This window comes from Maylandia zebra, linkage group LG23 (assembly GCF_041146795.1).
Source record: "Maylandia zebra isolate NMK-2024a linkage group LG23, Mzebra_GT3a, whole genome shotgun sequence".
Lineage (NCBI taxonomy): Eukaryota > Metazoa > Chordata > Actinopteri > Cichliformes > Cichlidae > Maylandia > Maylandia zebra.
Genome location: NC_135188.1, coordinates 22776720 through 22790900, shown reverse-complemented (window position 1 = coordinate 22790900; position 14181 = coordinate 22776720). Strand labels below are relative to the sequence as shown.

Here is a 14181-nt window from a genome sequence, read left to right as displayed (position 1 = left end):
TAAGCTGGAGTGGAAGACTGTTGAGGTCAAAAGTCCTCACTGAACATGGTGGATCCTCTTCAGGCAAGTATTACCCAGTATTTCCCAGTATTACCTCGAACCCAAATGTTGAGTTTGCTTAATCCACTGCATCCTGTTTGTCTCCAGTCGCCAGTGTTGGTCAAGTTACTTGAAAAAAGTAATCAGTAACTAATTACTGATTACTTCCCCAAAAAAGTAATCCCGTTACTTTACTGATTACTTTTTCAAAAGTAATTAATTACTTAGTTACTTAGTTACTTTTTAAAAACACGATTTACAACCTGAATAGGTGATAAAGCGATAGAGCTTTCAGCCCAATTCTACTTTTTCTACATAATCCATCATACAAATTATAATCAAATGGAAAAGTCTCTTTTTAAAACTTGTTTTATTAGTTTTAATCTTTTAACTTCATGCATCAAGCAAAAATTTAATTATATGCAACATTCTCTTGACTTGAATAAATTAGTTTAACATTTAAACCTATTTTCTACACATTCCAGCACATAAAATAAAATATTTTTTGTGTTTACACTCACTCTTTCAAATAGATGCAAGTAAAACACAGCAGAAAATAAATAAAGTCAAAGACTCAGCGGTCCTGTTGCTCTATTTTCACCTGTAAAGCAGGACTGCGGTAGGCGGAGGTTTACCCTGGTGCAGGTATGCCGCGGTCAGTTGAAGAATCCGCGAGTTTCTCTGTGAGTTTCCCATTACATCATAGCACACTCGGTGCTTGCTTGGAAGTTTAGGTTTTTTTTGCTGTAAAAAGAAGTTTTCTTCCCATGCACGATGGACGCTAATGTTTTTGTCACTTTTTATGGAATCAAACTCAAAGTAAGGTCAGTACTTCCACGCTTTAATCGCTGCATGCTCATACTCTCTCCCACAATCGATATGTTATCCATTGTTGATCTGCAACACAGCTGTTGTCACTAACGGCCAGTGTTGGGACTAACGCGTTATTAAGTAACGCGTTACAGTAACTACGTTATTATTGTGGTAACGAGCACGGTAACTAGTTATTATGCCAAAACCAGGAACGCGTTACTCGTTACTGGGATTTAGATAGGGTCGTTACTCGTTACTTCGTGTGGTGGCTATCGCGGAGTTTCGACAGATTCAGTAACATTAGCAAGTGGTGGAGGCCAGCAGGTGGATGAAGGAAAGGGGACGCAGAAGGAAAAGAGACCCGAGGCGGCCGCCGGTCCAAGTGTGAACTGAACTTCAGGTAAGAAGTTATGACCTGCAGTCTCTCTGGGTCAGATATGAACCAAGTTTAGGTGGAGTTTATTTTCGTTATTCTGACTTTTTCCATACTGCGTGCTAGCTAGCATGACGGAGTTTCTATACAGCTGGGTGGTGCTATGAAGTTAATGATGTTGAACTTTATTTTGTTCATAAGTTATTAGAGTTGCCAACCGTCCTGTCTGGTATTCAGAGAAAATATTACGCGTTTCGTATTGAGGTGAAAAGGAACAGTTTGTCCCGTAATTCAGCTACAATGAAAAAGGCACAAAGCTGGAGTTATTCTGTGTCTTTACGTTGCACAGCTGCCTCTTCTTTCATTCTCCCCCCTCCCTCTCCCGTTTCTACTTCAATCATGAAATCTGATCAATGATCAGCTGATCGTCTCTCTTGTTTGTTTATCGCCCACTTTGCGCCGAAAGAGGAAACCAGCGGATGTCGCGCTAAACAACAGCAGCACGTTTAAGCTTGATCAGCTGTTGTTAGAATTTACTTAATATTAATTTCTAGTATCAGCTGATGTTTGCTGGAGCCACAGCTGTAAACCTGCTGGTCATGATATCGTTTGGTTATCTGGTGAGAGGGAAACATGAAGATGAAACCAGGAGATGTCCTTACTGGATCATCAGAGCTGTGATGGAGAAACAGGTTTACCTTTTAGGTGACATGAATGAGTTGAAGGGAAGTTATGAACTGTTTCTGAGAGACAAATAACCCCAGGATCTTTTTTTATGTAGCTGACAGCTGGTAACTGTGCAGGTGCGGATCTAGCAAAGTGTTGCCAGGGGGCCAGGTAGGGCATTAACAGGGAATGGGGGGCACAAAGAAATACTTTTCTTTCTTATTCTCATTTAAAATGTCTAGCTTTTAAAAAATAATTATCTGAATCTTACAACAAACAATTGATAGATTGATACATATATACCATCAGAACAGTGTACATCACTGTCACAACAGTGTTTGTTTTCATTCAAAGGCTTTATGATTTTTCCTATAATGGTGGGGACGATGCCCGGGACGATTTATTTGTCCCAGTCCAGCCCTGTATGCAGCTCATCTGCAGTCTGGTGTTACCTACATCTTCCTATTCAGAAGGCAGAATTTCAAGTTCTGAGTACAATCGAAAGCACCACGACTGCAGTTTTTGTGTTGGATGTAAAAGGCGCACGTGCCGCTGTGACGTAGGCTAGAATCATGGCAGCAGTCAATGACGGTCCAGGCGTGGGATTTCTTTCGTGAAAATATGCACATTATCTTTTCCTTTCTATTGGTAGGTGGCACAGTGCACTTGTGGCAAGTAAGCAAGCTAGAAGACTGGCAAAGTTATGGAAGCAACACATTAACAAGAGAATTCTGAGTAAAACCAAAGTTACTTTCCCTAGTAACTAGTTACTTTGAAAGTAACGAGTAACTTGAAGTAACTGAGTTACTTTTGAGAGAAGTAACTAGTAATGTAACTAAGTTACTATTTTAAAGTAACTTACCCAACACTGCTAACGGCGCACTCACTTACGTCACTGTCGTGAGACATTCTTGAAAAAAATCACGGTTTTAGTAACGCAGTAACGCAGTGTTCCTACGGGAAAGTAACGGTAATCTAATTACCGTTTTTGCAATAGTAATCCCTTACTTTACTCGTTACTTGAAAAAAGTAATCAGATTACCGCGTTACTGCCCATCTCTGCCAGTCGCACAAGCAAACCAAGCTTCTTATGTTTTATGGCTCTCTTAAATTTAAGATTAAGCTTCTATAATTTGTCATTGTGAAACATACTGTGATATTTATTAAAAACCACTTAAAAAATTAGTCTCCTTTAAGACTAAAGGAATAAAAAAAAAAAATAAACTCAATACAGAAACCAAAACACATGAAAACAGAAAAACAAACTGTTGTCCAGGGCAGGAATAATGCGAATGAGTAAGGGAACTAACTAGAAATACAAACTCAATAAACTAAGCAGCAGCTTGAACCTAAATAAAAAGAAAGTAGTAAGAACTCAGTATTTAAAAAAATGAAACCAGTAGAAAGGTTGAAAGGAACAATGGCCCTTAGGAACGCACCAAAAGAAGCCAAGCCAATACAATTGATCATGTACTGTTAGTGCATCAGCAACAACAAAACTTAAGGTTTTGTTGTGTCTCTGCTTCCTGCACCAAAAATGGTGAAAGAGAAACATGAATTATGTCTCAGCTTTGATTTATGCTCTTTTATTTATAAACACCAACAATCATAGGACCCCAATTTGGTGCTTTTGCTTTGCCTGTGAGTGTAACAATGCTCTGATTGTTTTCTAAGATATTTAGAAAATGTGGCTTTCAGAAATGACAGCTTCTGATGTATAGTGTTTGTGAAAGCTGTGACATGCTCAGATAATCATTGGTTTTAATCAGGAAGTAACAGAGTTTGAGGAAATCCTGATAAAGACTTAGGCGCTGGTTCACTGCTAATTTTTGCTGTCAGCTTTGGCAATAAATTAGTTTGATGGTTAGTTTGAAAGCTGGCAATTATTCTTGGATGATTATGCTTTCAGAGACCAAAATTGTTACTAAAATACTTGACATCATTGTAAAGAACACCATCTTATTAGAAGACTTGTATATTTCACATTTATGCAGCTTTAATTTATAAAAGTGCTAAGGGTGCTAACCAACTTCAAGTGCAGTCCAGTGGCACAAAGTTTTTTCAGTGTCAGTTCAGCTTTTTTGCTAAAGAAAAAGTGATGCGACATGTTCATGAGCATGTTTTTTAGAAACATAACAATGCGAGTGTGAATGAGAGGGGAAGGTTGCAAGAGTGAAGATACAAAGAGTGGTGGTAGTAAAGGTGGACAAGTTTACATCCACGTTTTTTCCTTACACATGTAACACAACATGAATCCTGAAGATGTTAAATTTGACAGCAAATTTTGATTTAGTTTTAGTCTTGACTAAAACATTTTTTTTTTTACTATTTAGGCATCTAAATAATTTTAGTTTTGGTCAACTACATATCACATGAATATAGTAGACTAAATCTGAAGCTGATTCAGTGACTAAAACATAAAGCGTAAAAGTTTGTTTGTATTACCGATGCGAGTGGCTCCACACGGTTTACAAACCACTTAATAATTAATAAACCACTTTAATAATTTAACTATGGACAGATATCAAACATAATAAGATTTTCCCTGATAATGCATTATCAGGGATCGTAACCTCTAGTCCCTCATATGCATTTCACTTATGTTCTTCTTGTCTGCCGTGTCACAGGCTGTGAATTGTGAGAATCTGCAAAACGGTGAACTAGAGTTAGCTGTAAAAAACTAGAACCCACCGTTTGATGGAAGTTTTAGAAGTGGAGCAAGTGGTGCCAGGGGGTCAAGAGATGCAGGACCTGGTTCTAGAGTAAAAATTAAAATCTATCCCATCAAAATCAGTGTAAAGAATCAGCTTGAGGGGCCACGTTTTGATCCCAAGGTCAAAGCTATTCCCATCTCAGAGGGAGGAACCTTCTACAACAATGCCGAGGTTATTAGTAGCTATCCTGCAATAGATGAAGACACTGGAAAAGTAGCTGAGAATGTCAGGTCAGTGCTTAGATAAGAAACATGAACTATATTGTCATCTTCTCTTCCTATGTAAAATGATAACTGGCTTGTGGGCTCTTTCTGATGTAGGTATGCCAAAGTCTCAGACCCTGAAAACTGGCTGACTATTGACTCAAAGACAGCTGAGATCAAACTCAACAAGAGACCTGATAGGGAGTCTCCATACCTGATCAATGGGACATATTTTGCCAAAGTACTCTGCATTACAGAAGGTACAGAATGAAAGTGTCGTGGTCCTGAGTCTGGTGACTCAGTGTTTTGTGTTTCTTTATTATGATCTTGTTTATTCTAATTGTGTTTTCCATTAAGATTTGCCATCTGCTAGGTTTCTGTTCTGTCTGCCCTGGTCCCACTTTTCTGTGTTCCCTCTGTCTGTCCATTATGTTATTATGTCTGCTCATGAGTCTGCGTCTGTTAAGTTCTGTGTCTCGTCTGGATCTCTGTGTCTGTCATGTACTTCCTGTTTTACTTTGTAGGTCTGTACCTTATGTCAGTGCGTTCAGCTTTGTCCTCTCCCTGTCACGTCAGTGTAATCTGCGTCAGCTGTGTCGCCCAGCTGTTTCCTCTTAGCTCTGTTCATCTCTGGTATTTAGTGTCTGCGTCTTCCCCTGCTCGTTATTGCGTCGTACCCTCACTTTCACTGTGTGTTCTGCTTGCCAGCCTGCCTGCCTGTTAAGTTTGTTCCGTATTCCCAGTTTAGTTAGTTTTTTGTTCCGTATCTTTCCAGCAATAAAGCTGAGTATTTTGAGTTAAGTTTGCCTCCGTGAGTTCTGCATTTTGGGTCCCTTCTTCTTGCCTGCCTGCACATAGTCATGATTAGTGATGGGCAGATGAAGCCCCATGAAGCACTGAAGCTTTTCATCCAATTGGTTCACCCCAACGCGAAGCTTCATGAAGCTTCATTTGCTCTAGCAGGACACCTACTGGACGTAAAAATAATAGCTGGCATGAATTTGAAGAGTGTGGCATTTTGCACACAGCCTGTAAATGTCAACAACAAAAGGAGTGTGTAAAACATGTATATTGTAGTGATGGCAGTATACTGTGTATATTTATAGTGGCAGTATGGGAAATGATTATTTGGAAATGCTTGAAATGGAAATGATCATTTACTGTGAGGTGAGGTGTGGTTGGGGTGTGGACAGTGGTTGTGCTTTTGTAACGTTGAGGTATGGACAGCTACACACTGAGGCTTTGAGCCTCAGTCCTGCCTGTTCACATTTTATTCTGTAAAAACTAAATTTTCACTGCTTTTATGACATTTTAGTGGGGAGAACATAGCTAGGATTTAATGATTTAACAAATCTTTTGAATCCTTTGTCCTCCACAATGCTAAATGGCTGGGAGTCCTCAATCACCATGCTGACCAGGTCTTCATCTATTTGAGATTGTTCTCCTGAGGAAAGACAATAAAGATAAAGCACAAATATAAATATCACACACGTAACTTATAACAGTTGTATAATATTGTTATATCATTTAGTAACATTACTGCATCCTATATTATCATTGCATTTGATGGCTCACCTGGTCTTGCTCCACGATCGGTGTCCCCCTTATTCTCATGCAAAGCTCTGTAGTGCCTAAGCATGGATGAGGTGTTGCTGTTATATCCCAGCTCCCTGGCACATAGCAAACACTTCACCTTGTACAAAAGTCAAGACAGCTCAACATAAATTGTATTGCACCATCAGTATCATGAAAATACATCTTCTGTAGAAATTTACATACCTTGTTGGGAGGAATAAGATCAAAATGTTCCCACACAGGGGAGGACATCCTCCTCTTCTTAGCTGGCTCCATTCTCTCCTGACTTTCCTCACTCTCATAAACCTCCAAACGGTCTCCAAACTCTCACTAACCGCAACTCTCCATCAAACACCCACATTTTTGAATGAAGTCTGAGGGGTTTATATCGCTGTCATATCTCGCGGCAAAGTTCGAACCACTTCATGAACCAGTCACGTGGTACAGCCGGGCAGCGAGGCTTCGGACGTCATCATTTTCAGCTCCTCCCATAAATGAAGCAAGCCTCGATACGCGCTTCGCGGAAACGCCCCCTCCATTACTCGACACACGCTCCGAAGCCTCGATACAGAACGTCCCATCACTAGTCATGATAGAAAGTCCTGGAACTTGTCTCTGAAGAAAGGAAAGATCAGTGGAAATGAAGTTAAACTGGTGACTAATATATTAACATCTCTGTTTTCACATCACAGACATGCCTAGTAAAACAGCACTGGTACCATAGCCATCCAGGTTGAAGATTTGAATGACCACTGCCCCATCCTGACCAGTAATACCTATATTATATGCACCAGAGAGAATACTGTTATTCTGAATGCCAATGATGAGGATGCATATCCTAATGGACCTCCTTTTAAATTTGATATCATCCCAGAAGGCACCAAAGGACAATGGAAAGTGGAGCATCTCAATGGTGAGGAGATGACTTCCAATCATTTAAAATATATCTAGTTAAAAAATACAATTTAATAAATAAATACGAAAAAAAAGCATAGAAAATGAACCTTGAGTTGTGTCAACTTTGTTTTCATCTTTCAGAATTCATTTTATTACCGAGTAATAGGTCATGTTTTTAAACTAGCAGCAAGCTAGTCAAACTTGAGAAAGTTCAGAATCTGTCATAAATCAGAGAAATTTCAAATTTGCACTCAGTTGCAGACACATGAAAATAGGCAAAGTAAACTGAAAACAGATCTTCATTCTGGCTGATGAAAAGTCCAAAGTCACTTGAGTAATTAAACAAAATCACAAACTTGCTAGAAACATGCAGGAAAGGTTAACAGGTACTGGGACAAACACTGAGGGGGAGAACTTGTATTGTGCACTATACATACACGAGGATAAAATCCATTTGCATTTTTGTTTTGTTTTTTTTATCAGCATTTTACTTGTATGTTTTGAGCTGTACTTTAAGAGTGGTGCACATTAATAATTCTGTACATGTTCCACATTTCTGTTTGATTTCTGACAGACACTGCAGCTATTTTGCGGGCTCAGGAGTCCGTGGGGCCTGGTATCTACATGGTGGAATTAGTGGTAAAAGATCAGCAGGGACATTTCTGTCCAGAACCACAAAAAATGACAGTTCAAATTTGCAGCTGTGAGGATGGAGTCATATGTGGAAACAATCAGCCAATCAAAGGAGCACGATTAGGATCTGGAGGGATTGGGACACTAGTACAGGGCCCATTGCTGGTGCTGCTATGTAAGTAAGATAACTTTAGTGGATAATTTTGATGAAGCAAAAATTTTAAGTGAGTTTTTGAAATTTCAGATCCACTGATTGGATTATACATTTAAATGTAAACGTGAGAGTCCATGCTTGCTTTTAAGTAATTAAAAGCAATCCTGGCATTCCTTTCAAATTTATAAAGAACCATTCTGAGACCAGAATATAAAAAATAATAATAAAATAATTATTTTTCAGTAATAGCTAAAATATAAACACTGGTGTCATTTCACTCTAACTCTAAAAATCTTAATGGAGTCAGTGTTAATCAAAGTCTTGTTTGAAGCATCAGTGCAGTCGTCTCCAAATTTTTGAAGGCTTAAGTTTAACTAAAACCTTTTTCTTTGCAGTTGGTCCTCTGCTGCTGATATCCTGTCACTGTAGACGTGCTGCAAGAGATTTGCCCACAACGAATACTGTCAAGGTTAAAAATCGAGCTGAGGCTCAACAAGAGGAATTGACGCTGGAATAAGTCTGCCTGACAATTTTCTTATACACTGTTAAACTCAGGTCAGTAATCTGAAGCTAACCTTGTGATGCTGAATTTTTTACAGTTTAATATAAAATTGAAATCCAGTTTGAGTTTTTCAGTTTTTAAAGGTATCTTTAAAAACATGACTCTGTTTGTGATTTTTTTAGAAGACTTTAGAAGACTTGTTTCGATATGACTATGAGTCTGGGGATTTTCTGCTGACGATGTTAGTGGAGGCAAGAAAATCCTTTAGAACAACAATGAGCTGACTCCTCTTTTTCAGTTTTAGCCCTTGATTCCTGTTTTTAATTTTTACCTATTATATTCAAGTTTGTGTTTCTGTTGAGGTTTTTCCTCTTCCAATGTTTTAATGTTTATTGTGCTTTATTTCTGTATTTTTTATTCCTGTTTTGATTTCTCTTATTATTCTGATAATATTTAGTTTCCTGTTGTTCATGGTTCATTGTTTCTAGTTTAAAGTTTATGTTTGAAAAGAGTAGTAGTAGTGACTGTCTTCACCATGTTTCTGTTTGTGCTTCCATGTGTCTTGTTTGTGTGTTTGGATCTTGGTCCTTTTGTGTTTCCTTGTCTTGCATATCATGTTAAGTTTTCTGTAACTGTCTTCTTTGGTTATTTCCATTTTACTTTGAAGGGATCTGTTTTCTTTCATGTATCACCCTGACACCCTCAGCATCAAGTTTAGTGAGTTTCCAACATGTTGTCCCCTTCACACAAACGGTCAAATGGAATATAAACTACACTTAAGAAGACACAAAACAAGGCTATACAACAGTATATCAGAACCAGCAGATGCCCTCAGTACAATGGCCACACAATGTGACTCATTATTCAGTTTATTAACTTGGTATTCACAGTTCTCGTATATACACAACATGATGTTCAGCACAGTTAATTTCTTCTACTTTCATCTATTGCATTCCCCTGCAATACTGGTCATCACTGGTTTTGTTTTCTTATATTAACTTCCATGACTATTCATGGATTTATTCTTAGACTACGACAGCAATTGGCCTACTACTCAATAGTCAATATCTCATAAAAGCAAATCTTTTAACTCCTAAACTATTGTTAGTGCAGCCTGAGTTTCATCCAGATTATCAAACAAACACACTCTGCTTTATGTCAAGGCAAAAATCAAGACTGATTGTTGGTATTTGTTGATAATCATTAAGTAAAGCTGTGCATGTAGGTAAAGCTGATGTAACTAAAGAAAAAGGTGAAAAACAAATCCATGAAATAAAACTCCTATTTACTGCGCAAAAATAAATAAATAAATAAAATGTGATCAAACCAATGAATATCATCATGAATATGCTTTTTTTTGTAAAGTCTTATTATCCAATTATGTCAGGGCTCAATGGCCCGTGAAAAAGGATCGGACTTGCGCGCAGAACAAAAAGCAGAGGCTGAGTGCCTTTTAACAGAAATTTATTTTATTAGAGTCTTTGACAAAGAAAGCTAAGCTAAAAGTAAATGCAACAGCGAGCAATGACAAGGTAACATGAGAAAGGCCAGAACACAAGCTGAGTCAGGTCACAGGAATAGCAGGGTCAGGAATGGGGCGATGAAAGCTATAGCGGACAGCAACACTGAAACAAAGGAGATAATAATCAGAGTGGTCTGCGGTGTAGTGAATGAATCCAAGATTTCAAAGCTAAGAGGTTTTACATGGCGCAGGTGGAGATTAACTGGAGAAGGAAGTGAACTAGATCTGGGTGAGTACAGAGTGTGGGTGCGCAACGAGGCAGGCAGAGTTTTACCAGCAGCAGCAGCAGACCAGAATCCTGAGGTGTGACTACAACGAGAATTGGAAGATCTATCCAGGTGCCGACTAGAGAAAAGGAAGAGAGGGTTAAGCAAAACACACTGAGGAACACAAGACAAAAATGTGAGGCAGGGAACTGACTATTGTAAGCAGACAATCTGGTGAAGGTTCATTTTGAGCGCTGGTCATAAATACTGCTGGAGTATTTGCCACAGGTGAGGAGCAGGGAGGAGTGAGGAGGACTCCACCCAGGGGAGGAGAGCCGATGCTGTGGAAAATTACTCAGACTCACCCAGATCAGTAAGCTCTTCTTCAGTTATACTTTAACTACACAACCACTATTACAACAATATCAGAACATTTATTCACTTTGGCTGTGGTGAATCAGCATTTCTTCCAGTTCTACAAACATATCACTTGAATCATAAAATACAATGTACTGTAAATTAACCATTCATATAAAGCCTGTGGCGTAATCTATATTGATTGTATATGCATGCGTCACTAGGTGGCAGTACTTGCCCACAAAATAGAAAATGGTTTGGCATGGAAAACACGAAGAGCGTTGTTAAAAATATGTTGCTCGCTTGAGCAGGAGTCTTCATTCAAGAACCAACACAACAAAGCCCATTACTGAACCAAAGACAGACTGAAAGTGTCCATAAACCTGATTAACATACTGTCACAAACATGGTTTAGGCTTCATGAGCATAGCTATTATAATTGAAACTCACTTTACCCACTGGCAACATCATGAGCTGTTTATTAGTAGGATTTATTCTGCAGCACTTGCCTCTACAGCGGTTTGCATTGCTCCTGAGCACTATGAGCCAGTTAGTGGCATGGAATAGTACATATAAATAACCACTGTATCAGTGATGAAAAACCGGTTGGCAGATAAGTGCCATTATCTGCTGGAGGTTTCTTTCTGCTAAAAGGGAGCTTTTCCTTCCCACTTCCCACAAAGTGGGAATATGATTGTTGGGGTTCTTCTTTGTATTATTATATGGTCTTTCTCTTACAATATAAAGCGCCTTGAGGCAACTGCTGTTGTGATTTGGCTCTATATAAATAAAATTAATGGAAATTGAATTGAAAAAATGTAATTAAAGACGTAATATAAAAAATACTGAGATGTTCAATATTTCTTTAAACTTATTTAACATAAAAGTCCCCACAACCTACAAGTTGTCTTTCTATCCTTTTGAGTTTTTAACTATGATTATAATCCATGTTTTTCTCTTAAACACACATTTCCAGCCTCTAAAATCTGCACATGCACAAACCATCTCAGTCTCGCCTCTTCGGGTCAGGTTTGCTTTGCTAATGCTTCGCGCCGCAAACTGCTTCTCCAATACTTGCGACACATAATTTGCTCTCAATTGCGCTATTCAATGTTGGTAGGGGGGGTGGGGGGCAGGTCTTATTTTATTTTTTATTTTTTTGCTTCATATGGTAGCCATTATTGCTGCATTGCAGAATGCAGATATTTAAGATATCAGAGTGAGATATTCGTGGTATTTCTCCGCTCCTGTCAGTTTATTTGGAATGCCAGATGACGATGTGATCAAAATGTACAGATTTTCAAGCCTGTAGCGGTCCTAGCCCACCCCCACCCACACATAAAACATATTAAGGATTGTACATTGACATATTTTATTGTAAGAACTGAACCATACTGAATTTAACAAGAGAAACAAACACACACACACACACACACACACATATATATATATGAAGAGAGAGAGTATTCATAGTATGCAAACGGCTAACAAACAGCCATCACAATGAGAACTGCACAAATCAACAACTGACAATGATTAATTAATATTGTGCTGAACACAGTCCAAAAGATTCAATAAGCTACATCAGTGTCTACTGTTTAACAAACGTTCTAACAAACATAAACTGAAGTTTTCACTATCCCTATTAATGAATGTTATCTTGTTGTATCTGTTGTGTCCACTGCTATCTTCTATGCTGTTGCATGCTGGGGCAGCAGGTTGAGGGTCATAGATGCCAACAGACTAAATAAACTGATCCACAAGGCCAGTAATGGTGTGGGGATGGCGAGAGTGAGATTGCCAAAAAGCACCACTGGACGACACAGGAAATCATTCCTGCCTGTGGCCATCTCCCTGTACAACTCCATCTAACACACTGTAATAGTTACACCCTTTTTATACACGCTCTTTTCTACTCTGTAATATTCTTGTCCATTTTCTCAATATTTCTTTATAATCACCTCCGTTAATCCTTGATATTCATAACTGAGTGATCTGTATACATTAGTGCTATTTCTTAAATGTGTCAAATCTGTAACATACTGTATTGTTTGGAGTTTAGTCTGTTACTGTTATTTTTACAATTTCTTCTTGGAGCAACTGTGACCCACATAATTTCCTTAGGGATTAATAAAGTATTCTGATTCTGATTGTTTCAGGATGACCCTCCATTATGAGACATCTGCTTACCTGTATCTTTTGCTCTTTTCTCCTCCTCTTCTTTTCTCTTTTTTCTAAACTGAGCACCTGATGGCTTTGAACTTTTCTTGTCCATCTTCCATTTGTTTTTTTGCACTACAGTATGAACACTCATCCCCCAACCGGAGGATCACCACAACATAACCTAAAGTTCACAGATTCACTTTGTCTAAGGTGTATTTCTGGGATTTCACATAACCCAGGATTCAAATCATGAATTAATAATGGGCTTGGATTTACAATATTAATGAATGAAATGAATGAATGAAATGTGCTCTATTTGGAAGCAGCCAATTTAAAATTATAAATTTTAAATTGTTATTGATCCCTTTACCCCTAGTCATAAAGTATATATTTATTTTCTTACTCTTCTTATTTTTATTGTTTGTTTACTTGCACTGTTGTAATTGGAGCCTCGTCGTTTCATCTGTCTATATACTGGACTGTATGTAGTGGAGATGACAATAAGGTTTACTTTGACTTCAGCAGTGAGCAAGGGCACCGAGGGCTCTCGCGCTCACTTTTCGCGTATACAGGGAGTGCAGAATTATTAGGCAAATGAGTATTTTGTCCACATCATCCTCTTCATGCATGTTGTCTTACTCCAAGCTGTATAGGCTCGAAAGCCTACTACCAATTAAGCATATTAGGTGATGGGCATCTCTGTAATGAGAAGGGGTGTGGTCTAATGACATCAACACCCTATATCAGGTGTGCATAATTATTAGGCAACTTCCTTTCCTTTGGCAAAATGGGTCAAAAGGAGGACTTGACAGGCTCAGAAAAGTCAAAAATAGTGAGATATCTTGCAGAGGGATGCAGCAGTCTCAAAATTGCAAAGCTTCTGAAGCGTGATCATCGACCAATCAAGCGTTTCATTCAAAATAGTCAACAGGGTCGCAAGAAGCGTGTGGAAAAACCAAGGCGCAAAATAACTGCCCATGAACTGAGAAAAGTCAAGCGTGCAGCTGCCAAGATGCCACTTGCCACCAGTTTGACCATATTTCAGAGCTGCAACATCACTGGAGTGCCCAAAAGCACAAGGTGTGCAATACTCAGAGACATGGCCAAGGTAAGAAAGGCTGAAAGACGACCACCACTGAACAAGACAAACAAGCTGAAACGTCAAGACTGGGCCAAGAAATATCTCAAGACTGGTTTTTCTAAGGTTTATGGACTGATGAAATGAGAGTGAGTCTTGATGGGCCAGATGGATGGGCCCGTGGCTGGATTGGTAAAGGGCAGAGAGCTCCAGTCCGACTCAGACGCCAGCAAGGTGGAGATGGAGTACTGGTTTGGGCTGGTATCATCAAAGATGAGCTTGTGGG

At 38.8% G+C, this 14181-nt stretch overlaps 1 protein-coding gene and 2 long non-coding RNA genes across 4 annotated transcripts; 1 reads left to right on the top strand and 2 right to left on the bottom strand.

The window, feature by feature from the left end:
• Nucleotides 1-4420: 4420 nt before the first annotated feature.
• LOC143415082 (uncharacterized) lies at nucleotides 4421-8956 on the top strand. The gene is made up of 4 exons (XR_013095692.1): nucleotides 4421-5068; nucleotides 7076-7296; nucleotides 7855-8088; nucleotides 8463-8956. It is a non-coding gene; the product is annotated as an uncharacterized LOC143415082 (long non-coding RNA).
• Nucleotides 5731-6954, bottom strand: LOC143415034 (uncharacterized). 2 transcript variants are annotated; one of them, XM_076880363.1, is made up of 4 exons: nucleotides 6588-6954; nucleotides 6384-6501; nucleotides 6215-6252; nucleotides 5731-5776 (listed from the first exon to the last, which is right to left on the bottom strand). In XM_076880363.1, exons 1-4 carry the CDS (start codon nucleotides 6657-6659, stop codon nucleotides 5765-5767), a joined length of 240 nt encoding a protein of 79 aa, XP_076736478.1. In that variant the 5' UTR covers nucleotides 6660-6954; the 3' UTR covers nucleotides 5731-5764. The 2 variants fall into 2 exon arrangements, with proteins under 2 accessions (XP_076736478.1, XP_076736477.1); XM_076880362.1 differs by lacking the exon at nucleotides 5731-5776 and having other exon boundaries at nucleotides 5786-6252.
• Nucleotides 8957-10022: 1066 nt separating the features above from the next.
• On the bottom strand, nucleotides 10023-10650 carry LOC143415123 (uncharacterized). Its single transcript, XR_013095743.1, has 3 exons — nucleotides 10512-10650; nucleotides 10366-10436; nucleotides 10023-10194 (listed from the first exon to the last, which is right to left on the bottom strand). It is a non-coding gene; the product is annotated as an uncharacterized LOC143415123 (long non-coding RNA).
• Nucleotides 10651-14181: the final 3531 nt, after the last annotated feature.

Bases quoted from the DNA above. Each gene is read 5' to 3' on its own strand.
- LOC143415034 (XM_076880362.1), bottom strand. From the start codon at position 6,659: ATGGAGCCAGCTAAGAAGAGGAGGATGTCCTCCCCTGTGTGGGAACAT. The intron at 6,502-6,587 runs GTATGTAAATTT...CTTTTGTACAAG, and splicing joins ATCTTATTCCTCCCAACAAG to GTGAAGTGTTTGCTATGTGC. The intron at 6,253-6,383 runs GTGAGCCATCAA...GTCTTTCCTCAG, and splicing joins CGATCGTGGAGCAAGACCAG to GAGAACAATCTCAAATAGAT.